The sequence below is a fragment of the Anas platyrhynchos genome, chromosome 21, assembly GCF_047663525.1.
Source record: "Anas platyrhynchos isolate ZD024472 breed Pekin duck chromosome 21, IASCAAS_PekinDuck_T2T, whole genome shotgun sequence".
Taxonomy (NCBI): Eukaryota; Metazoa; Chordata; class Aves; order Anseriformes; family Anatidae; genus Anas; species Anas platyrhynchos.
In genome coordinates, this window is record NC_092607.1 from 3,198,779 (window position 1) to 3,224,709 (window position 25,931).

Consider the following 25,931-nt stretch of genomic DNA (forward strand, 5'->3'; position numbering starts at 1 on the left):
TGAGGGTCTCTGCTCAGTGGAACATTTTTGGAGTTGCTCCTTGGAGGGCAGAAGTGGTCAGCGAGGGATTTTTTATTTTTTTTTTTTACAGTACTCTGCAGGGAAAAATGGGAATCATTAGTTCACATGAGAGGGGTCACGTTCAGGGTTCAGCATACGTGTACACTCCCCACCAGCAAAGCCTTTCACAGGAACAGCAGTGCCAGCGAAGCAAGTGAAGGAAGGGTTGGGGCTTTTCTTCATCCCACACCGAGGACAGGAATGACCTCATGGCCTCTGTCCCCCAGCTGGCACCAACAGAGATTTACATTGGCAGCACTGACCATGCAGTGCAAAATGGTTTTTAAAAATAAATTTGTAAGCAGTCACTGGCCAAGTTCACCAGTGCTCGACACGATGGTCATGGAAACAGCCACAGGAATGGAGAGTGGCGATGGAGGGAGGGAACATTGCAGAGTTCCCATTAATGCAGAAATCCTTTTCCAGAAGCACAAAACTGAGACTGAGCAATGCATATTTGGGATAAAACCAAGGCCATTAATCTTGGTTGCACTGAGTACTTGCAGCTCCTATTCAAAAAAATGTTTTGAAGAAAAAATCCCCGAAACAAAGCTTCAAAGATGAAGGGGAGCCTCTGGTGTGTTTTCTTCCTTGCTTGCTTACATGCAGTATAAAGGGGAGATTTCTCCCTGGTGCTGGTTGATAACACTACGGCAGCTATTGCTGCCAGCACTGAATAGCAGATCAGCACTGATGTAATCAGGGTCATTAAGCTCATTAGGTGTGTGTCTGGAGACAGGGGCTGTGTATGGAAGGCAAGGGAAACCCAGTCCCAGTGGTACGTGCATTCGGCTGCTACCTGAGCTGGAAGAAGACCTCCACTTGCTGGGAAGAGCTTGTCAAACTAAATCCCAAATTGTTGCTCCTTGGACTTCAAAAACAGGATTACCAAGGCAAAAACAGCATCCAGGCTTCAGGATACAGCTGTGCTGTGCACCAGACAGAGCAATATTTCTGAGTGTTCATGTTCTGGTTTGTTTTGGAAGGTGTAGGGTTTGATAAACACACACGTACACACACACACAAACAAACACACACACACAATGGATGAAGGATGAACAACCAAGGATACTAGAGGCCAGTTCTCCCAGCACAAAGTCTCAGCAGCCCCCTGACTTCTTGAAGCACTCCCTTTCTGCCTTTCCACGGAATGCTGAAAAGCAAAAGGCAGCTAACTGCAAATGAAAGACAGAAGTGTACAGGCCTCAGATGATCTTGTTTTTTCCTGATTGTTCCAGGGGATGATGACAAATGCAGCCTCTCGGATGATCCATTGTGTAACTGATCCATGCTGGCATGGACCACAGCTGACCCCTTGGGAAAGGGAATGTCTGTGCCCATGTCCATGCTTACGCGCTGGCTCTCGCTGCGGTAGATGAGTCATTGTTCACCGTTCATTCATGAAAGTCAAAAATGGCACTTGGGAACTTTCCAAATCTTTTAGGAAAATGAGGCCCTGGACTACTGACTGGTTTTGCAGCAGACATGAGGACAGGACAGACATACGGCATGCACTGCAGTGGGCTGCAGATAGTTGAAGAGCTGTGATGGATGGCACAGTGCTGCCTCTGCTCTGTCACTGGCGCATGTCTTGCATATTCTCCCATGGAGCTGACACCTCAGAGGCTGGTTTCTTTCCAAAGGCATGGTGATAAAATATCTATTGTGATTAGGATTTTTTTTTCCAAGAAAGAAAACACATCTGTCCAGCCCCTTGCCCTTTGGCGGCTGACATGAGCTCTTCTTCAACTGCTTAACCCAGGAGATCCGTTTTGTGAGCAGGGTGTCACTTCTCATTTACCTAAAAGCTCACAATACTCCTAGTGCTTGCAGATACTGCTGTTGTTATGGCAACAAGGTTATTGATGCATAATAGATATGTACTTTTTTTTTTCCAATGTTTTTAAGTGGAGAAAGGGCCAGAGGGGCCATAAAATGGAATGGGAAACCCCCAGACCCATACACATGTTAATAAGTCTTTGAGACCTCTTTTCTCTTCTCTGCTACTAGGCTGAGCTGGTTCAAGTCCCCATGACTGCCCTTAGAGCAGCCCTACATCTGTCAGGGACAAGTGACAGCAGAAGGGCAGTGGAAATACACCCAGGAGATGCCAGCATCCCTTTAAATGCAGGCTGAGTTACACTCATCTCCATGCAGACCAGAGCCTGTAACTAACCAAAGTGACATTTGCCAAGCTGCCTTCATTCATCTGACCGTTTACTTAAATCAATTAGTAATGTATGCTTTATCAATACCACTGTTCAATTATTAATAGTGAGGCCAGCAAAGAAAACTCAGCATCCGTAGTGTCAAACCCAGGCTGACAAACAGGTTCTATAGCTAAAATTTCAATTTAGCTAAGTAAGTTCTCCTTTAAAATCTTTCTGTGTTTCATCTGCCTATTTTCTATGGCAACCAGCAAGGTCAGAGAGACAAAGTGAGGAAGTCATCTCTATTACATTAGATGGGGCTCCATTAGCCACCGGAAAGCCTTGCTTGTGAAGGATTTTTGCATGAAAAGGGCCCCTTGCTCGAGAACAGATGTGGCATGTGTCCTAGCAAATCTTCCTTCACTGGAGGAGTGTCTTCTTGGGAGCTAAATCAATTCTATTTACATATGGTATTGAGTCCAAAGAGCAGAAAAGCCCTCCACAGAAAGATGAGAGTAAGTGGCTGCCTGGAATTCATTGTCAGATAATGATCCAATCTCCCAACAAATAAAAAGCTTCTCTTTACAGCTCATGCACTCCACTTAACTTGGCCTTGCAGATGCTCACAACAGCCTGCCTTTAATAAAATCTTCGCTTTGCCAGGGCTCAAGTACCCAAGATGCGAAGAGTGGCTCTGGGAGTCTCTGTGTGCCCAGCACTACAGGCGTGCAGTGTCCTGGGCATCATGGCAAGAAGTGGGGAAGGAAGGGGTTGGGGGAGAACAGCTCTCTGAAATCAAGTTAATTCTTCCCATGTCAATGCCTGAGGCCATTCCTGCAGTGCACTCCCATCCCCTCCCCAAGCTCTGGTGAGCAGAAGTCAAAATATTTTTGCCAGGGGAGGTTCAGGTTGGAAATGAGGAGACATTTCTTCTCAGAAAGAACAGTCAGGCAGTGGGATGGGTTGCCCAGGGAAGTGGTGGAGTCACCATCCCTGAGGGTGTTCAAGGAAAGGTTGGACCTGGCACTTAGGGACACGGCTTAGTGGGTAATATTGGTTGTAGGGGCATGGTTGGATGAGATGAACTTAGAGGTATTTTCCAACCCTGATGATTGTATGATCTGCCTACGACTGCAGCGCTGCACACCCGGGGGCGAGGAGCACTGTCCCGGGGAAAAGCAGGGCACGTGAAGGAATAACAATACTTCACTCTTACGTAACTCTTGCCTAAAATACTTCAAAGTGGGCTCACAGATAAATAATTAAAGATAATACAGAATTAGCTGTCATTTTGGATGTCAGAAAATAAAAGTTCTCCATTGTTTCTGTGGCGGTTAGGTATTGAAACACCAGTTTGTGAGCTGAAGTGAGGCCATGTGGCTCCTGAAGCTGACCAACAGAACAAAAAATGTGTTCACATAGGTGAATCGGTCCAGTCAATTTTGGGGCCAGAAGTTATTTACTGACAAAAAATCATGAGTAGCTCTGAATAATGAACAATTGAGAAATTTCAGATTCACCCACAGGCTGTTTGCAAGGGTGGGGAGGGGGAGGAGGAGAACCAACATTTATTGTATAACTTATTTGTGAATTAATCACTCTCATGCTCTCTGAAGCCGATAGGGTACTTGCAGAAATAAGAGTATTCATGGAAAAGACCAAGTCTTTAATGGCTCTTTGAGAATGGGAAATTCATTAGCTGAAAGTGCTGATTATGAATCAAAAGGATAGGGAGGGGAGAAAATCAAGTCATAATTAGTCACTTAAATTGCATCAAGTAGAAAGCAACTGATTTTAAACAAGTCCAAACAAAGGGGGAAATGATTCGTTCTGATTAAGTCAGTCTCTCTTGCCCTTTTAAAGATTTATGAATTAATGTCAATAAATTATGGCTCTTGGGACTCAACCTATAAAAACTGCATAGAAATACAGGACAATACAACATCAGAGAAGTGAATTAGACACAGTGGAACAGAAATTAAATGCATGTTTATTAAGGAGGTATAAAATGAGTCTCACGTCACCCAGATATTGACCAACTGTCTCTAGTCTAAACTCTCCCTCCTCTTTGCTCCTGTTGTTACTGATTCTCTCTCTGGCTGCTCTTCTAATGCTGAAGTCAGACCCAATTTGATCACTGATAAGCTTAATTACACTGCTGAAGGACTTCTTGTAAAACTAAGTGATCTGAATTAATTATGGTGCTGGTGAATTATGTAGCCTGCACACAGAGACCCATTCAGAGTTTACTCTCTTTCCCATTGCAGCATGTGATCTGAATTTCCTGGAATCTACCTTTCAGCTGCCCTCAAAGGGATGCTGCAGGGAAAGGCTGTGTCTGGGGGGGGCGGGGGCGGGGGCGGGGGGGGGGCTCTTTTCAAAGCAATGTTTTGAAAGGAAGGCAAAGGAAGAGCAAGCAGTGTTTGCTACAAAATGGGACGTGCAGGCATGCCACTTGTGGTGCCAGTGTGGTGGTATCATTATTGTTGTTGTCACTACTGCTTTTAAGGAAATACCAATAACATGCTCAGGGCTCTCTCTAGCAGACGTATTCATCAGAATTGTATCACAGTGGGCTCCTGGCTGGGACAGAAATGAGGCTTAGGAAAAGACTGACTGTGTTTAACCTAGAAGGTACTGGACCTCTGCTGGTTCGGTCCAAAGAGAGAAGACTTAATAACACCTCATGGTAAGACTGATTTTATCCAGTGTTTCCCAGCATTTTGCATTAAAGAGGAAATTTTCCATTTTGTGTCCAGGTACTGGAGGTGGATAAACCCAGTTCAGCAAAGCACTTGAACAGATGCTTCAGGCTGGGTCCACACAAGTCCTGTTGAAATCTGTGAGACTTAAACACATTCTTGAGCTGTTTGTCAGAGACCCATGGGCCTGCTCAACATGTGGCATGTACTCTGGGGTTTCTTACAGCTGGCAGCCTCACCTCTGGAAACCATACATTGATACTGGGCAAGGTTTATGAGCAGGTGGCAGTGTGGTGGTGCTAGCAAGGCAAGGAGTCCCTCAGCAGGGACCTCCCCAGGCTCATAGGACGGTTGAACTTCTGATCGTCTCTGCTAGGAAATGTGCTGAGCTTTGCCTGCTTGTTTTTCCTCCACACATCGAACGCTCTCAGAGAGGCCCGTCAGGCTGCATTGCTACCTGCATTCTGGATGCAGAAGGCTCTGCTTTACCAAACTGATCCATTCGCCCCGTCCTGCCCTGGTCTATTTTGGGTCCCCATAAATCTCCCACAGACATCACCTCTGTCACAGCCTGTTCCCCAGCCCCTAACTCTGTAGACGCTTCTTTGTTCCAAATGTAATTGCTCTTCATCCTTTTCTTCCTTTTTTTCCTGCTGTCTAGAACCATAGCTCATCATCCTACACTTCTCATTATCTTAATTAAACCAAGACAGATCAGCGGCCTGTTCCATAACCTGACATTGCCCTGTACAATTTCTGAGCTCCAAAGATGTGAATTAGTGTTGATATACCTCCTTGGAGAAAGTTTGCACCTTGGTTCCCTCAACTCTTGGTAATGTGGTTGTCTGAGGAGGGCTGAGCTCCAAAACCAGCAGAGCACGCAGGCATGCCCATCACATGAGGCAAAACCTGTCTTCTCCACCACAGCCCAGTTCCTTCCCAGTGTCTCTGGTGCTGCTGTATGGCTGATTTGGGTAACTGTATTGCAAACTACCAGATCTATCTCCTAACCTGCTCACAGCACAGTGGGTTAATGGTTGTTTTGTTAGCTTTAACCACATTTCTGCATCCTAAGCTGCCACCTGGCAGTGAACCTCAGCACCTAGGCATGGGGTGAGGGAGCCGGGACTATCCCTGCGGAGCAGCAGGGGGTGCAGCAGGCTGCCCACACTGCGTCCTCTGGCCTTTGGAGTGGTTTTGGACAATGCCTGGGAACAGCTTGTACCCTGCTCAAGTGCTTTCTAGAATCTGGCTTCTGGGAGAATGAGAAGGGGAAAAAAAGGAGAAAAGATTTCAAAGAGACAATGTTATATGGTCTTTTTTTATACCACTAAGGATAAGAGCGTTTGGATCACTTACTTATCTCAGCTTGTCACGGAGAAAGTCCTTGGATAAAGCTTCAGATTTCAGAATGGGGAAATGAGAAGAGGAGCACATGGGGCCGGCTGCGACCCGGAGGGGGTGTTGGACTCAGGAGCTGTCCCCACCATCCCCACAGACACACACCCGTGTTTGCAGACAGCCCTGAGCAGATACGGGATAGCCTTTACCTCCCAGCTCCGTGTCTGCACCTGTTGATGATAATAGCACTATTCGGTTCTTCCAGGAGAATTACCTGCTGTTTAATTAAGCAGTGTTTGTGCAGTATCTAGGAAGGCCCTGCTGCAAACATATGGCGAACAGCCCCAAGCTGCATCAGTGGGGCAGCTGCTATTTGCTTTGCACAACAGCAACGGACCGCATGGCGCGCTCCACCTGCTTCAGGATGAGTTATGGGAGAAGGGAGGGAGCAGCATCAGCACATCCATTTTTCACAAAAATCATTGAATTTACCCAGCCCCAGAGAGCCCCTGCAGCCACCCCAAGAAGGGGGTTTGCATCCCAGCCCCTCCTTCATTCTTCCCCGTAAGGAGCAGTGACATTTTATGGTGGCAGGATGGCTGCTCCATTGTGATAATGGAGTCTCAAGGACACATTACTGGGAGAGTTTACAGCCTGGCTGTTTTTATTCTCCAGGCTCAGGGCTTATCTTGCAGCCTTGTTCTTTACCTGAAGTACTCTCAGGGCAACAACAATCGGGGGCTGAATTGGATCTCCAGCCGGCGAGAGGGGCTGGGATCCAAACCTGCAGGAACATTAGCGTGGAATTAGACATGAGTCACCAAACACCTTCCCCTAATGAGCTTTGAAAGTGGAGCACCATCTGGCCTCACCTTCAGCCTGGGTTATGTCAGCACCCTGCAGTGCTCAGGTGCACCGGGGTGGGGGGGGCGGCCTTCCTCGGGTAAGTGTCCTGGCCCTCCGCACGACTCAGCCCTTTGCGCTTTGAGCCTTGTCCTGAGTGGCTTCTGCTTTGGGGAGAGCAGCTGGGGGAGCAATCCCCAGAGAAACACAGTAATTCAGTGCCAAACGTGGGCTGGAGAGAGGAGGGCCGTGCAGCCAGGCCATGGTGATAGTGCCTGAGCCTGCAGTGCAGGGAAGCTGCTGGGCACCAAGAGGGCCACAGATCCACCACAGGGAGATTTTCCTGCAGTGCAATTACACCTTTCATACCTCGAGTAAAGTAGATTTTAGTTCCCAGAGCAAACAACTGTCTGCTCTGGTTGTACAGGGAAACGCGGTTCTGATGGTGGCCGACTCCAGGGAGGTGGTGGAGTCACCATCCCTGGAAGTCTTCAAAAGACGTTTAGATGTAGAGCTTAGGGATATGGTTTAGTGGGGACTGTTAGTGTTAGGTTAGAGGTTGGACTCGATGATCTTGAGGTCTCTTCCAACCTAGAAATTCTGTGATTCTGTGATTCTCCAAACACCGCCAGAAATTTTTCCATTTTTACTCCAAAGTGACAATACATTTTTAAAACATGCCATTTCCCCTGCTGTCTGGCCACTGCAAGACACTCAGCAATATTAGCAAAGCTGATGGCTGCTAAATGGCCTTCTTTCCAACAGTAATGAGCTGCATTTAATAATGAATTAAACATCATTAACCGGGAAGTTTTTGGTGAATGCTTCTTTAATATCATTGTGCAGCAATTATCACTGGAGTGAATAGCTCAGCTCTGTCCAGCTGCACCATTTGTCATTATTTGGAGGAGCAGTAAAATCACTCTGGTCCAGGAGGGCTAATATTGTTAAGTGACACTGAGTAAAGTTTAACAAGTGTTTCTGTTCATCATGCAGCCCAGAATAACGAAGATGCTTTCTTCTGCTCCACCTAGCTTCTGAATCCAGATGACCCAGCTAGCCTGGTGATGTTTCTGCAATCAATAAAGGCCCCTCTCAGTATGGTCTAATTCATAGGCACATGAAGTTTCTTTATTAAAAATTGATGCACACAATTAAACAATGATAAAAGATGATAATGGGCGTAATGAGGCTGTTTGCTATTTGCAGTCTGTATTATACAGTGCCATTCCACAGTAATGAGACCTTCCATACTTACTTGTCATTTATAGTTAGAGGGTCGGAGTCATGAAAACATGCTTGGTGCTCTTCCAGAAATCCCTCCCCTTAATAGAATAGTCTCTAGAAAAATAAAATAAAAAATCAAAGTAACAATTCACTGGTATTTGTTTGATGTTCTCTTACTGCTGTAGCTGAGTGACATTTTTTAGCAAATTGTGTATTTGCCAAAATACTCCAGTTCAGGAGGAGCTGGGGGCATTGCCCAGCTTGCAGCCACAGGGAGTTGTTCATGTTGCAGCAATGAGATGTGTGATTCAGGGGTGTCTACACATTTTCTCTGGACAGTTGCGAAAGGAAGTGGTTCATTCTGATATTTTCTGAATGAAATGGTTCCTCCCTCTTTTTGAAATAGTACTAAGGTAACTTTTCTTGTTAAGAAAATAAATAATAATAATAGCAACAATAGTAACAATAGTAACAACAGTAACAACAACAACAACAACAATAATAAAAGCCTAATTTCAGTAATCCAGAACAAAACAAAATTTTTTCTTTAGGCAAAGCGAAATATTTTGTGTCAAGCCAAAGTTCTGTTTTTCAGTACATTCATTGAGCTGAAGAGTCCATTATTCAGCAGCACTGCTCCTGTCATCCCCACCTCCCAGCTGGAGCGAAGGCTCAGCCTCCCTTGCTGCCTTTTCAGTTGGGAAGGGTGAAATGCAAGGAAGAAACTCTAACGTGGGGGACCCTCCCAAGGGTTTTTCTTCTTGTAAGCTCTGCGGTGTCTTAGCTGTGTGCCAAGTATAGCGGCAGAGTGATAAGGCATTTCAAACTACAGCAGTTTCTTGGGTCTGTACCTGTGTGTAACATTCAGCAGTGATGGCCCTGCAACAAACAAATCCAACCATGAAGTAGCTATAGCAACAGCAATGTGTAGTAAACATGTAGGCACCAAAATGTTTATGGGCAGAAATGGATACATGTGATTTAATTGATTTTTAGGCATCCTGGGCAACTGGAGCTCCAGGCTGAATACAGCCATGAGCAAACTATAGCTGCAAAATATTACAAAAGGGTGAAATTATTGCATGAATTACTTGCCAGATGTCCTACCTGCTGGTTTCCAGTAGGAAAGGTGATGTGCTACTGATCCCATTCGTGGGACCTGTTGGAAAGTGGTGGCTGTGGGGCCAGGAGGTCTTCCCCAGGGCAGCAGGGTTCCTCAGTTCCCAGTCTGTGCAGTGTTCAGTTTACGTGAACATTTGTGTTCCCAATTGCAGTGCTGTTAAAACCCTGGAGGGGTTTCTTCCTCTCCCCCTGTGCACCCCTTTGCAGCCTCAGCAGCAGCCCAGTCTCCGTAGCACAGGTACCAGCCTGGGCAGGGGGGCACAGGAGCTCCACTCACTGCTGGGATGCTCCTGCCAAGGCTGCAGGTGCTGAGCCACTCGGGGCTCTGTGCAAACACCCGTTTACTCCCCACTGGATCAGGCGTGAGCACAGGCTGATCATCTCCTCTTTCTTCCTGTTCAATGATCAAAATATTTACAGCTCTATGAGTGGGGCTGGCAGCAGCCCCAAAACTTTGTTCTTGATAGTAAATGTCACATTTAATATTGATGATGTGGGCTACTCAAGTCATACTCGGATGAGTTATTAACCATTGGGAATGACATCTATAATAGGAAACTCCTAAAATGTGAGCTGCCTTATATGTGCACATCACTTCTTTTTTATAAAAGATAGAGAAATCCAGGCAATTCACTAAAAATATATGGATGCTGTTCATTGTTATATGGCCAGGAGAACCGATCTGCTGTCCAGGCTGGTTTATTGTTCACCTTAGCAGTGCATAAAACTGTGCCCTGCGGGGGAACAGAGCAGTTATTTTATTGTCTGAGCAAACAGAGCAGGGAGCAATGCTGCGCCGTGCCACCGGAGCCAGGTCCCTGCTGCCGCTGGCCCCCAGCCAGCCCAGCTGCCTCGCGTGCGGTTCTGCTTCTGCTGGTGGAACGGAGCACGCTGGAGGTTGGCACCTTGCTGCATTTTCCTGAATTGTGCAACTCTTGAATTTTCTTTTGATTGTGCACTGAAATTAAAATAAGCAGTTTCACAGGGATTCAGGCCAGCACTAATATAGTATGAATGAGTTGGGCGCTGCATTTTAAAACCACTAAGAAATAGTTGGGTGCGTAGTAAAACTAATTTGTAGTTGATGTTCTACTGGGACCTACCTCGAAGAGACTCTGTACTTTACCAATATTATAGAAACCAAGAAGGGAATATAAAGTTACACAGAATGTGAGCATTTATAGCTTGTCATAAAAGGGTTTCTCATAATTTTTAGATTAAATTCTCTTCTAGGGTATGTTGGTGCAAATGTTGAGTATTCACAGAAATTCAGTGATTTGATCAAACCATACTATCAGCTTCATCAACCACGGTGTTAATCAAGTCATTGGATTTGATATGAATATTCCACATCTCACTGCGTGATTCACACGTTACCGAGATGAGTAGATGCTCTGGGCTGTGGTGTGGATGGTTATTCATTAAACCTACAAATCCATTTAAGCCACCAGTTTTGCAAGGCTCTAAAACACAAAGAAAGTTCTATAAGGAGTTGTGTTGCCCATACTGGGGAGGTGTGTTGTATGGCAGCTTCAGCAGAAAAGGGACTGAGAGTACGGACAGACCCAAGCTGCTGCATTTGATGTGTTTTCATATCGCTCGCAGCCAGCTAACAAGTTTCCAAGGAGAATACATCTACTGTGCCCTATAGTTGGCTGAAAAAAAAAATAAAAAATCAGAGAAGTACAATATTGCATTAATCTTCACTTTCAAAAATAGCAGTATGGGTTTCAAGATGAAGGGTGGAAATGAAGGTAGAGGAAGCTGCAGCACAATGCGAGAAATAGCTATTCCTCTCATGGTGCTTCTAAAGCTGTCAGAGGCCACTTTGCTTCATTCTATGTTGCTTCTCTAGTAAAGAAAAATGCAAAAGCCACAGCAGAGGCTGGTCCAAGTGCACTCCGGTGCGACCTGGAGCCCCCTGGCAGCTCCTGGCTGCAGCCCTTCTGGTCCAGCGGGGGCTTGCAGCTACTTCAGGTAAAAGAGGCAATAACTATCTGCTCTTCTCACTTCTGTGGTCTCTTAGCACGTCACAGGCTTGCTGTGTGCCAAAGTCTGCCCTGACTCATTCCTTTGCCCAAGCCAAGAAAAGCCAACCTATTTGAGCAGCAGCTATTAACCTTATTTTACAGATGGGGAAACTGTGCACAAAGAGAATAAATTATTTACCCAAGGTCACAGAACAAATCCAAAATGCCATAATTTGGAAAAAGACCCAGAATGCCTGATTCTCCTTACTGTGCTTTAGCAGCAAGTGCTATTTTTCCTCTTGGCTGTGACTTTCTCTCCCTCGGGCATGCCGTCATCCACTTGCACCCCTCTCTGGACCCTTTCTCATTTCATACCCATCCCACTTCTGCCTTCCTGACTCAGCAGTGCTCCGGTACACACCGAACCAGTCAGCTTCGTAGCATTGTGTCTGGCAAAGTAAGATTTGCATTTGACTCTTAGTAGTCTAAATGCAAATTACACACTTGTGTTGAGGTGCCAATTTATACTAATTTGTGCTCTACTTGGCTTTGGTAAAAGCTACCTGAGAGACTACAGCTTTTTTTAACCTTTAATAACGACAGGGCTTTAAGAGCTTGTTCTGTAAAGTGGTGGAACTGATTGTTTCATCAGCCCAAATTGCCAGAGAGATAAGCTCAGTCTATGGCCACACTCAAGTCTTTCAGTCCTGTCCACTTCCAGCCGCCTGGGTGAAGTGGGAGATAACTCAGGTTGTCCTGGTGGCCCTGCCAGGGGCCCTTTTGCCTGTAATCAAGTGTGAAAGCGTCAAGAGCAGATAATACATCCAAATGATCGTCAGCGGTATCTTGGTCAATTCTAACTCCTTGGTGCTTTATCAGGGTGAGGCTTTTCACAGGACACAACACACGGTGTACTGCCAAAGTCTGCAGGTGAATGTGCCACATTTCTGTGAGGCATTGTCAGTCGGGAAAGAAAATACATTATCAAACTTTTAAAACATTTTGGCATTATTTTTGCAGAATCAAATCAGAAGTGAATTTAATGTGCAAGACAGGGAGCAGCCAAATGAAATCCTGGATGTGGTGAAGGTCTTAGGAAAAGCAGAAAGGTCTATCAGATGAAGGAGCAATCACCAGGGTTAGAAGTTAACTTCCTGCAAAAGAAAATGTATGTAAATAAAAAGATCACAGGCACAGGGTATAATTTTGCCAGATGCAGTAACTAGAGGGCAATCAGCATGAACCAGGTGTGCAGTGAGACCTTCCAGAGCCCGCATGCGTGCTCAGCCTGGAAGCAAAGAGCTGTATTTCCAGCATCTCAGTTAACACCATTTCCTAGAAATTCACAAGCTTCCAATAAGAGACTTTAGGATGATTAAATGTTAAAGAAGAAGAAGGAAAAGAAAAAGAAAAAACAGAAAAGTACTATTTCTCCCTGGCTTTGCAGCTTGCATTCAGGGAGAGGAGCTTTGTGACCTGGAGACCTTCCATGCCCCAAGGCACAGCAAAGCCATGTTTCCTTTAGCAGACACAAAGGGGTGTGCAAGGCCCTCTGAGCCTCACAGGAGTGTGCAGATGTGCTTGGCTGCCTTTCCTTGGTCTTCTGAGAGCCATCTTGAGATATGTTGGGAATGACAATGACGTCCCAAGAGCTGCCAAAATATCACAAGGAGCAGCTGGCAAAAAATGTTCCAACCTCCCAGTGCCCTTAATATGCCGTAAACAAATCTGCTTCGTTTAAGCTACACACAAGGTGGGTAGGAGACTTGCTCCCAGATTTATGAGGTTTAATGGTTATTATTGCCCTTACCAAAAATAAGAAATGTAAAGCACTTAAGGAACAAATATCACGGGGATGAAAATACTTGAAGCCTTCTCAAGTTGTTGCTAATGTTTCAAAAAGACCTAGAGCTTCTCTGGAAGTCTGTAAAGGAAAACGTGTCACAAAACGGCTTTCTTTTATCTTTCTTGCCAGTCAGAACAGCAAGAGACTGTGCCATCGGTGCATTTGCCACAGACCACAGGTAGAGGAATGAGGTATTCCCACCTTTTGGCTTAAGGTTTCAGGTACCTACCTTCTGCCAGCCACTCCACTTAAGTAATAATGACCAAAGCCAGCTCATTTCTTAAGCATTAACAACTCCCAGGAATACTTGAGCATCTGGAAACTAAACCAAAGGATGCTGCAGCAAGTCCCTCACTCCCAGGGAAGCCTTGAGGTCAGGGTTGGTGCCCTCATTTACAGGATTAAAATCCCAGAGTGTCCCAGTGCGGAGGTGGCTGAATTCCAGTGGGGAGGAGAGCAGCCCAAAGGCAAGGACACATGGCCTTGCCAGCAGTATGGAAACCGCCTGGCTTGGAGCTGCTATGAAATCACCATGAGTTATTACTACAGGACCCTGACAGCTCACAGCGAAGCAGTCCTGAATTATTTTGCAGTGCTCTTTTTTATAAGTTCCTGTTGCACAAGTGCAGGTTGCAGAGAGAAGGTCTAGCCCTGGTCTGTGGCTTTGCCTGGGAGTTACAGCTAGGTAGGTGGGTGCTTTGTTACACCAGGGATGATCAGTGCTTATGTGCATGTGAAAAACCCTTACACCACTTTCCTGCTCTTTATCTTCATGGAAACTTAATCTTGCATTCAGGGTGTTAAGGCAAGCAGTAGAAATCTCTCCCATCTGCATTCTTGCTCCTCTCACCCTCACATTTCATTCACTAATGCACCGAGTGGACATTTCCAAAATGCAGCTGCAGGCACCTTTTCTGAAGAGCCACCCTGCTCCTGCAGCCTCCCGCACCCCAGAACTGCAGCCCAACATAAGTCATCATCTCTCTTGCTGCAAGGCTTGCCCCAGCCTGGCAGGGCAGGGATTAGAGCTTGGGCTGGCTCTTCTGGTCCCAAACGTGCTGCAGCCCTCAGGGCTCCTCTTTCTTCCTTCTTTTTTTTTTTTTTTTTTTCTGTAGGAAAGGACTGCCATGGTGTAGGTGTCCATCTCCTGATAGTTCCAGCTGCCTTTTACAGTGTTGGTTAGCCCTAACCTAGACCAGGATTTCTTTTGCTTATTTTGCTGATGCCTAGTCAAGCCCATAACCCCATTTCTCAGGCATTTAACCCTGTGCCTGTATAACACAGGAAATTGGAAGGCACAGCTTGGCATGACGGGGCAGCCAGGTGTGACACCCATATATGAGCACAGGGCCCCAGGGGGTTAGGATCTAGGAGCAGTTGACTTCACCAAGCAGTAGGAGCAAGGGCAGGTGTAGAGCCTGACTACCTGTGTGGAGCTGGCCCTCGGACTCGCTGTACCTCTTTAATTCAAGTGGTGACTCACGGCCTGGAACTATTAGGTAGATGGCATATACAGTTAGCGAGTGGTGTTTTTCAGTGCTCATTTTACTTATTGCATTATATTTTGATTTATAATTATATACTCAGAGCATTCCTTTCCTGGGCTCCGTGTGTCCTTGCCAAAATTAAAAAGTACAGTTAGCAAAACTAAAGCCAGCAGATGCTCAGAGCTCTCGGTCAAAAATAACCAGCCAGAGCTGACTCTTTTTTCCACCAGTTCTTCATACATTTCCTGTTCTCCCTGCGTTTTCTTTCCCATGGATCTCAGGACAAGGAGAGCAGCCCCCAAACCAACTGCCTGGCTCCCCAACAGCAATGCAGAGAGCAGCAAAACAGCTCCAACTCCTTCCCTAGATAAGGAGCAGTATTTGCTGGTAGTCCCAAGCCTACCAATTTCATCTACTTTGCACTCCTGGGAGTTGTTAGCGCTGGGAGGGAGGTTTGTGTAATTGCTGGGTGGGATTTGCAGGTGCCTTTGGGAGGTGATGCAGCACAGCGATTTGGTATCTGCTGGACTTTCTTCTTCACATACATTCAGCGTCCTGTGAGGACAATCGGGGGCACGTGGGGTGGGATTTCTGGAAAGACAACAAGGAACAAACTGTATAGCTGGTGTCTTACACTGAGGTATGTGTACAAGCAAGATAAATCAGACTAGCTCCAGAACCAGTGCCCTCTCCTTTCCTGGGCAGTGCTACCAGACAAGATGGAGCCAGGAACTCAGAAGCTGCTTTTCCAGTCCTCGCTTAAGGAGTCAGCTCAAAGGGCTCTGCTGGAAAGGGCTCTGCAACCAACACCAACAAATCATCCACTAAAAAGTCCTCCATGGGGTTTTAGACAAGGTGAGGCAATATTTACAGACTTGCCTCTACCAAGTATGAGTGACAGCTGGCAGGACGGCATCCAAAGAGGCCGTCAGAGAGTTATTAAACCTGCCAGCAAAGAAAGCACAAATGTCTTAATTATTTCAGGCTTCCCTTGGAGATCAAAGAGCAAAGCTGACATGGGGCTGGTAGGGAATTGTCTAGATTTAGTGTGAGGCAAGAAGAGGCTAACGCTACGATTACTGCTGGAAATGACTGATGGGGGAACACCTATGGAGCCAGGAGCTGATTAAGGATAAAAAAGCCTTGCCTTTTGCTATTAGTGAAGTAAAAAGGAGACACAGTCCGGAGGCAGTAGGCTTTCATGGGAATGCTGCAGCAGGGAGCAGTGCAATGCTCCAGTGCGGTCCCAGCAGCTCCCACAGCGCGATGGCACAGGTTGGCTGAAGAGGCTGCTGGGAGAGATGCTAATTGGGGTGAAACTTGGAAATTTCTGTGTAATTCCTGAGTCTTCTTGAAAGCTGCCCATAGAAATTTAAGTTCCCGAAAATGTAAAATGTTTTTTTCATGTTGCATTAAAATTTTCATCATTTAAAACGTAGCTTTTCAAACACAGTAAGAAAAGATGATACGCACCATGTGTCACCCAGGAGCTACATTTCTAGGTACATGCATGATCAGGTCTTGTCCAGTTGGGAAGGGCACCAAGCCACCCGAAGGCAGAGGAGTCTGTGGGGGCAAAGGAGCAATATCCTTATGGCATAGCTGTTAAGAGTGAGGAGGTGCAGGAAATGCTTTTCTTGTCTGAAATAATTTATAGAAGGATTTGAAAATTATTCTTTCCCAAATTGGGCGATTTTCCCCCACAGACCCTATGTTTTGAGTCTGAGTATTCAAGACATTTTATTTCAGTATTTTCAGACCACTCTATCTCAAAAAAAAAAAAAAAAAAAAAATAAAAATAAAAATAAAAATAAAAATCCTGATTTATTTAAAATTAATTAATAAAACTAGGAAAAGAAGGTATTTTGAGCTCAAAGGGGAACTTTTCATTAAACACTGTTGAAAGGGAGAGTTCTGGACATTCAAAAATATGCATGTGTTTTTAAACCAGACCTTGAGAAGCCAACTTTTGTTCCCAGAATATTCCTCCTTTGATAAATGAGCACATTGTGACAAATGTTGCTGTAATATTTCTGGCCTGGTCACTTTCAGAGCAATCCCATGGATGGGTCAGGTGTCCCCGCACTGCTCCTGGAGCACAGAGGCACGGGGTGAGGCAGCAGGAGGGGAGCTGCCTGCATCTGCCTCTTCTCTGCACAGCCTTAGGTGGGCCACGGCCTGGCAGCACCTCATCAACAACAAATGCACTCAGAGACAGCCGTGGCCTCTCGCTGTGTGATTTTGTAGCCGGGGAATCTTTATACAGAAACCAGCCCAGGCTGCCAGAGGAATAAGGTCAGTACACAGGCTGGACAGCACACAGCAAAGCTGGATAGAGGGGGGCTTTCCCCTCTGCTTCTCATGCAGCCACAATTTCTTTTCCCACCAGTACTGCTGGCTGCTGACAGGCCTGGGGAGCATCCACATCCTCAGTCCTAGGGAGAGCTTTGCTTTTTTGGGGACAGATTTTGACTTTTGTTGAACGAGCACAACTATAGCTGCAATTTTTGTGTGTTGCTGAAGCTTCCAGACAGCTACTCGTGCTTCCTGAAGGCAGAGGGAAACCCAATACAGTTGGTATCCAAATCCAGCAGAGAACTGTACCTCTGGCTCCAGGACAGCCTGATTCCTGGAGATCTGCTTTTGTTAGGTCGCTTTAAAGAAATAGCAGTTGCCTTTGTTGTGATAGAGTTGCTTGAGAATTTATCCATGTAACAACTGAGACAGGAATGTAAGAGGATTATAATAATGTTTTCTTTGGCTTGTGTGGGAGGATGCCATTTCTGCTTTGGTCAGTTCACTGATAACTGGGCTCTTCAGCCAACAAGCAACTGTGTCTCTCTGGTGTGGGTCTTTGGAACGGGGGGGATCTCTCTGATCAAGGCAGTGAAAGGATAAAGTATCTGGTTGTGGTGACTGAGGGGGTCCAGGCGATGTTCACTGCAGGGTGGCACTGCAATGGGAACTCCTGAGCTCTCGCCACCCTACAGACCCTTGCCTGCAAAGGCAGCTCCATTTGGCAACACCAGAATCTGACCTCCTTGCCTGTCTGGAGAAGCTTTTGTGGTGCCCTCAAAGTTTGTTCTGCTGTTTTAAAATGAGTTTCAGCACCCTGGGCATTAACAGGGTTGTTGCCCAGTAAAGTCTGTCTGTGAAAAACTTTTAGTTTTTTGAGCGGACTGGAAAAAAATAAAGTGATACAATTTCTACAGATATGAAAAAGAATTTCTAAGAATTCTGTTGATAAAAAGCACCCTACCAGAAGTTACTTACATAACACCTTGCTGAGATTTCTGTTACTCAGAAATTCTTATTGCCTCAATTCCTATAAAATGAAAGTCCAGGGCTGTTTTTTTTTTCCAGGACGGTTGGCTCCTGACCACAGGAGGTTTTGGAAAGGGGACAGAACACGGCAGGGCACCCGCTCGTGGTGTTAGTGGCCTCAGGCACAAAGCCACCAGGAGGTGTAGCAGCTGACAGCCCCAGCTCCTCACAGCAGCAGGCTCTAAGGTGGAGGCAGAGGCCTGGCACATCTGCAGGAGGAGACCTGGAGGGTGAGGCTGCAGCTCCTGCAGAGATGTAGGAAGCTCCGCTTGAGCCTGCCCTGGCCCCCTTACCAGGACTGCCCAGCTGAATGCTGCTTACGTGCTGCTGCATGTGCCCTGGTAGTGATTACTCAGCTAGGTGGGCACCAGGACACATCACAGACAGCTTCTTCAGCACTCATCTTGGATGCAGAGATGTTATTCTTCCCAAACGCCATGTGCCATCCCTTTGAGCACGGACACCGCAGCCCATCGCTGTCTGCTATAATGGGACCAGACACTGACCTCTGTGAGAGCCACAGGGACCTGTGGAAAGAGGCACTGCTTCATATGGCTGAAACTTCCATAATTACTGAGCTGCAATGTTCCTAAATTCCTTAATTACATTAAAACAGTGATCAGAGGTTTAAAAACTAACCTCTTCTACCTGATGCCTCCAGTGCAGCCCCTGCCCTGGCACAGCTCTGGTGAAGTGCAGAGAGATTCTGGGAGAGGATCTGAGCTCCCAGGGCAGGGCACCAGTGCTGGTGGGTGCCCTGGGGGCTGCAGGGCAGCCTCCTCCTTCCCCATGGACTGCAGCAGGAGCTAGGAGGCCTGGGGTCCTTACCCCTGGTGTGACAGCAGCACCCAGAGCCATGGAAAAGCCATCAATCAAAGTTTCAGCTTGAACTTTGATGCAGACCTGCCAGGTCCATGTCTTGGAGCAACTTAAATCTCCACCCAGAACACATGAAAGTAGATTAGGAAGCATGAGAGTTCCCTTTTAGAAATCAGTATCCACCTCTATCCCCCCTGCTCAGCCCAAAGGACGCAGGCAGTTCATGTCTTGCACACAGCAGCACCCAGATGGTGCTCATGGGGCTCACCTGGAGCTCGGGTCTCTGGAACATCAGGCTCCCCCCATCCTGTTATTTCTAAAACACTTTGGTTTGGGACAATACAGAATACCAGCGGATGTCATTAGGTTGTGCTACTGGCACATGTGAGCTGGGATGGGCTTCTGCCCTCCCCCTGCACTGCCCGGACCATTCCCTGGGCATTTGTCCCCCTTGGCCTTGTGCTCCTGTGGGCTCTGCCCGGCCCCGTGGTCCTGAGGAGCCAGCCTCGTTGATCTAGCTATTTTCCTACTCGTGTCAACATAAATAAACCATATCCCCTTTAAGCTACCTACAGCTTTTGACAACTACAGTGATGTAAATAAAGCAGCTAACGCAGATGCTAATATTAATTCGCATGACCCAGTTGTGCTTCGCTAATAGTATCTGGGTTACCAGGCAGGCGAGGCAAGAACACAAAATATTTCACTTGTCTCTGTCTGTTACACCAAAAAGCAAGCATCTGGAGATATTAATTTCTACAGCTAAACCTCAGAGGCACCCTCCATTAGGAAAAGGCAGGGAAAAGGCCTGAAAAGGTCACAAAAATCCACATTCGGTGAGGGTCAGTGGCTAAGCCATGCACCGGCTGGTACAGCACCCCTTGGTGCGCTCTGAACATACTGCAATGTAACCAGGTCAGGGCTCATCCTGTGTGGGGCTGGGCGTGCATTGCACAGACTGCTGTGGCACTCAGAGGTGAGCTGCTTGCAGGACCGGGCCCTGTGAGCTCTGTTGTGGTTTGTTACAGCAGTATTTATGCTGTTAGTAGCAACAGCAAGACTCTTGTGCGACTGCAGGACAATCAGCCCCACAGCCTGTGCGCTCCTGCACAACCCTTGGCTCCTGCCCAGGAGCTCCACTGGCGTTTGGCTTTTGGGAGAGCAATTCAAAGGCTGTCAAGGCTTACGTGTGCGGAAAGGGAAAGGTGGGAAACATGGATTTTGTCACCTAGCTGTACGCAGCTGAAACAAAGTGGCTGGGAAATTCAGATCCGCCCTGACATCCCCCGTACAGCCGGACACAGCTGCTCAGCTCTCGGTGCGCGTGGGCGCTCACAAGGCTTGCACTGATGTTCAGCACAAGTGGTCCACGGGAGCACCAGGGCTGCTGCGACCCAGCTAGTTTTTACTGGCATTGTGCTTCTCACAGCAGGCTTGGAGGCTTAATTAAGCTTCTAGTGTTCTGTAAAGTTCATTTCACTGTTTGGTGGAGGACGGTTTAGGATAAGCATAATAGGATTGCTGCTGCTATATACAGCCACATAAGCCAGGAAGTCCTCATAATGGGCCTTTACCTTGTAGGAAAATCTTTTCAGAGGATGCTTTTTATAAACTGTACAGTTACGCATGCTATGAGTGTTTGGGGGAAAGACATCCTTCTGTACGTCGGTCTGCCAGTACCAGCCCAGGTGAACGCTCTGCAACAGCACGGGCTTCACAAAACCCACTGAGGGTGCTAGTTGTGCTTGCTGCCCTGTGGCATGGTCTTTCCTTTTAGTCGCCTCACCTGCTGATGATCCTGGGGCTGGAGCTCCATGGGTGGAGGAGGCGATGGCTGCATTCCTGGGGGAAGTTGCAGGAGATGCCCCCAGAGCACAAAGGGGCACGCTGCACTTAATACAAGACATGTTTTTAAAAGCACCAAGTGCTGACCTCTCACTTGGGCTGTCCTTATGGTTCTTAAAAGAGCTGCCAGCTTGAAAAGCCTACACCAAAACACCCTGGCAGATCAGGATGCAGCACCAAACTGGTGGAGAGGGGCCAGAAGGCATCTATAGCACCCACGGAAAGCAGGAGACCTCTTCCCACTGGCTCTGCTCACCAAAACATTCAGCCCGCTCCTTAGCATCTTTCTTTAATGTCAGGTTGATTGGTGCTTCAGTGAGCTCTTAGAAGAGGAGGCTAAGAGCAGATGGCAGAAATGTGGGGGGTGCCTTGATCCTCTGGGTATCAGCCAGGCTCAACACAGTGCCTCGGGGCAGGGGCACGGAGAAATGCCAGCGGGTGGAGAGACAGGGGGGTTTCTGGGGCTCCCTGGCTCTGCAGAGCAGCACCATGCTGTGCAAGGCTTTCACATTGCCCCAAAGCACAGGGACAGAGCTCAGGGACAAGCAAATCATCCCGCTAATGCTGCTCCCAGCCGGGCCGATGCGGGGTGGTTTTCTTATCTGTGCTGTTTCTGCAGAGCAGCAGGTAACTCACAGATAGAACAAGCAGTGCTTATACACACATGCAGACACTTAGGAGCTATTCTTAAGCTTTCCAAATCCCTTAATATACCCTATGTATACAGTTTGGAGTTTGTAGATTTAGCATGATAGATTGATTTCACATGCTATCTCAATGTGAAATGACATTAATAACTAAATTCTTATGTTTTTAGCCCTGGCTAAGCTACTGCAGAGCACTGAGCTGTGTAATTGCGCTCAGGGTGCATGGCAGTGCGGGCAGAGCATGCTGCCTGGTTGTAGCTGATGTTACTGCCTGGATGATATAAAGCCCAAGTTGTGCTGCAGCCATAGGAGAATTTGACCAAATAATTGCAGTTTGAGTATCTGCCATAAACAATCATCTGGAATTATTGTTTTTATTTTTCGTGGCTACTCGAAAATGGAGAAAAGGCGTGAGAGCCCAGTGGCTCAGGCAGGCTGGCAGGGAGAGTTGCTGTGGCAGTTTGAACCAGGTGACTCCAGTTTTTGCTTGGTGGTTTTTTTTGCAGACACCCCCAGGAATTTCCAAGGGGTTTCTCCAGTAAAAGCAAGCAGGCAAAACTCCTGGCTTTTCTCTTCACCCAGCCCACAGCAAAAGGGGACATATGTGGTCTCCTTGCTCAACGAGGACAGATGCCGACCAACCTGCCGAGTCCTGGCACACTTGTTACACCAGGGGCTGTGAGACAGGCACACGGCACAGCCCCTGGAGCTGCTCTGCCTGTGCACCAGCATTTTGCATCTCCCATGGCGATGCCGTGGCTGTACTACCAAGAATGGAGCTTTCGAGGAGCCTTCAGTGCTTCTCCCTTTTGCCTTCAGAGGAAAAAATATTTCCACTGCGTAAAGCAGGCTGCGGCCAACCACGGCTATTGTTTTGTCTACATTTTTATGTCCCTTTCAATATACATGTCAGCTCTACCACATTCTGTCTGTTAGAAAGCGCTAGGGTTTACACATTACCTCATTAGTCTTACTGTCTACCCAGCATTTTTTCCATCCTACATGTTCCTCACTCCTTTTACATCACTGTGATTAAATCGTTTGCCTGGGCCATTAGCAATGAGCCTCAGTACAGTCCTGGCTCCGTAGGAGATGGTGTGGAAGACAGCTGGGGAGGGGGAATATGTCAACTTTTAAGTCACAAGCTGGGCATGTCAGCACAGAACAGCGCACGGAGCATGCATTTCACAGGGCTGCTGTCGCAAAGCAAAACAGCAGAGCGGTGGCTCTGTGTCAAGAAACATTGAGCAGAGCAGTTTCTGTGTTTATTTTTTGGAGCAGCCTGAACTAGGATAAGGAAAAAAAAAAAAAAAAAAAAAAAAAAAAACACAGAAGCCTACCCAAGCAAGCAGACGGGCACCTTAGGCTTCTCTGAAGCTGTTTCCCTCAAAGATGTGGTGGGAGCCCGGCGACCAGCCCCAGCAGCACGGCTGCAAGGCAGAGGTGTGCAAGGCACACAGAGTTAACCAGTGGCCTCCCAGCAGAGGTCTTCCAGCTGATTGTTCTGCTGCTGGATCACCCACCGGGGCTGCCATAATTAAGGCCCTGTCAACTTCCAGCAGCTGGCTTTACATGCTGTGATTTTCGTGTAGGTATAATTTAACCCAAAGCTTTTGCCTGGCAGCACATTATTTTGCAGGGTTGCTTAAAAACATGTTTAAACCTTTTCAAATTACAGATTGCCTCCCCCCCAAAAAAATGCTTTCTCAAACTAGGGTCACTTTTTTTTAATATAGACATGGAAACCTGGCCTGTAAATTATCTGGGTACCTGTGGGGCCTGGGGCTTTCAGGGAGCAATTAAGGCATGCTCGGAGGCAGGCACATGAACACCGCTGGTCTATGCTGCAGCAGTGGGCAGCTAATAAGGGCTTAAAGGAGAGAAACTGCAAGGGAGGGGACATGCATGGCTCCCCGTCAGGCTCTTACAGGTGATGCCACAAGCAGCTTGCTGGAGCCAGGTCAGTTTGCAGCCTGTTCTCTGGATAGTCCCATCTGCTGCGGGGATGTGCTCGCACCGTGCAGAGCCACAGTTTCTGCTCCCACAAGCAGCTGCAGTGCCCTGTGCAGGTGGGAGGCGAGGGAGAGGCTCAGCAGCCCTGTGCATGTACACAGAGTGACCCTGAGATGGGACACAGGGTCTGTTTTGGGGGGAAATCTAGGTCTCATGAAGGCTGGCCAGCCACGATGGGTGGAGGGATGGCTGGAACGTGCACCCAGGCACTTGCTCCTGTGCACCTCCCCTCTCCCTGGGGCCACATCCAGGCTGCACAAGCTGCTGGCAGGATTTGGCCACAGGACTGGAGCTCAGTGCAGGTGCTTAATGCGGGGATATACCCTGAGAGCCCATAAAGCCCCATGCTGCCGGAGGGAAATCCCCATGACATTGCACCTGACTGGAGCAGTGGGAAGCAACCGATGCGTTGAGCCACTGTGCCACCTGGAGTCTGTCCACTCGGTGCTCATGCAGCCACTCATCTGCCAAAAAAAGAACGCCCTAAAAGACTTATTTTCTTCAGAATAATAAAACAGAGAAACAGCAACAAGGCCAAGAACGTTGAGATGGTGACAGCAAGAGTCTGGCTTAAATCCCCCAAAATAACATCAGCTAGAGCCTGATTTTGAACCAGCAGATAATGTGCTGCAAACACAGGGAGCTGGGGATTGTTATTTTTTTTCTTCAAAAGATTCTTTTTTAGCAATTATACTTGTCATTTCTCTTTGAGTATAGTTCCTTCTGAATTCCCCATTTCTTCTACATTTTTGCACCATCTTCACATAAAAATAAATTGGCTGCCAAATTGACTTTCTGTGAACGGCAATTTTGGAAGGATACTGGGTCCGACGTGTCTTCCTCTGGGCATCCAAACCTGCAGGGAGAAGTGCTGGAAGAGATGGGTGAACCCTACGACAGGCCCTCCAGACCCCTTTTTCCATGCTGTCTTTCAGAGGGATCATGCTCCCACACCAGCTTTAAGCTTGTTAAGCTTTCAGAATTATTTTTTCGTGCAATTTTGGTGCAAAGACTGAACTGAGAGGTGGAGATCTGCTGCACCACATACAACAATCTTTGAAAAATCCCGTGTTTAACCAAGTTTTGCTCAGGCTGTGGCATGCTCAGTGTGGGAGCCAGGCTGACCATCCCCCACCCACAGGGGTGCAGTGGCACGGGGGGGCTCTGCCCCATGCCCCCAGCAAAACCCTCCTGGCGCGGCCGTCAGATGCGACTGCTGGCAGCGAGCAGGGACACAGCCCCTGCTGTCACTTTGACAAAGCGACCCTGCTGACATGCTGCTGGTGCTGTTGATAGTATTTTAGGAATTTTCAAGAGTTGTTTTATTCGGGGGATTTGAAAGGTAAACTGTCAGCATTTCAGTGCTCCTCCGCAGACCAGTGAAATAATCCAGAGGCATGGGGTTGCTGGCTCATTTTCTTCTCTCTTTGCTAACTGGGGTCTTTGTTAGCTGAGTGGTTTAAGTGGATTTTGAAACAAAATCTAGAGGTGTAGACAGGATGGGATTTGATTAAGGCATCTTTAAATAGCCATTCCTTCCCTTCCCAAACTGCCCGGGGTAAAAGCAAGCAGCTGCTGCTTACTTGTGATTTTTTATTTGGTTTTCAATAGCATCATATCTTACGTGCAGCTTTAACACAGCCTGAGCTGCTCTTTGTGCTTTAAGGAGCAGGTTTTCAGCCAGGATGTCCTAATTCTGTCTGGTTTGGCATCCAACTTGTCCAAAAACAGAATTCAAACAGAAAGTTTTCCCTGGTCTTGTGGGGCAGGGTGGTGGGGCAGGGCAGTGGCAAAGGCAGGATCCAGTGTTTAAATCTGCTTTGTTAGAAAATAAAAGGCTTCCTAGGAGAACAGTCTCCCTCGTGGCTTTAGTTCTTCAGTATCCTTCTTGAGCTGACATCTGCAGCCTGTGGGGAGGGGGATGTTGAAACCCCATTGTTCACAGAGTGCATATCACACCTCCGTCTTCAGTGGGAGCACACACCCAACCCGACCCGTCTGGGGCTCCTTTTAACAGCCTCCAGCTGGGATACTGCCCGGCACATCTGCGGTGGCACAGGATGAGACCATCCAGAGCAGAGCATTATTTATTCTTTCTACAGAGGTACACAGCATTAGAGGAAATGAGATAACAGTGACAAACCCAAACCACGCATCTTCGGCCAAGCATAGCTGCAGTGGTAGCAGTTCTGCAGCCACTTTATTCCCCCCGCAGTGAGGGGCAGGGCCCTCCTCTTCCCCATCCACCTTGCAACGGACCCATCCTTGCCAAGGTAACCTGTCACCACTTGGTGATTCCCTTCTCTTTTCTCTTACTTTTCTTTGAGGCTCTGTCAATGTTTTGTACCCGCTTGTCATCTCCCTCATTCTGATGTAGCTCTGCATAGCCAGCAAGGTTGCTATCCGATGGAGAATTTTTTTTGTTTTTCCTCTGTGTTTTCAATAGAAGCTCACTGAATGCTGCAGTTTGGGAATTTGGGAATTTCCAGCCCAGGTGGAAATCCATCCCCAGAGGCCTGTATCAGGACAGGCTGT

The 25,931-nt window shown here is 47.3% G+C and overlaps 2 protein-coding genes across 2 annotated transcripts in view; one reads left to right on the forward strand and one right to left on the reverse strand.

Moving 5' to 3' along the window:
- The window catches only part of KCNB1 (potassium voltage-gated channel subfamily B member 1), a 121,515-nt gene that overhangs the window by 72,500 nt on the left and 23,084 nt on the right, over positions 1 to 25,931 (forward strand). The window lies entirely within an intron of this gene.
- LOC106016000 (somatomedin-B and thrombospondin type-1 domain-containing protein) overlaps positions 8,169 to 25,931 on the reverse strand; it is a 75,141-nt gene continuing 57,378 nt past the window's right edge. The window contains exons 6-7 of the mRNA XM_072026514.1: positions 16,222 to 16,314; positions 8,169 to 15,339 (exon numbers count right to left, since the gene is read on the reverse strand). Coding sequence (XP_071882615.1) covers positions 16,228 to 16,314 — 87 coding nt within the window. The 3' untranslated portion in view covers positions 8,169 to 15,339; positions 16,222 to 16,227. The remainder of the gene's footprint in view (positions 15,340 to 16,221; positions 16,315 to 25,931) is intronic.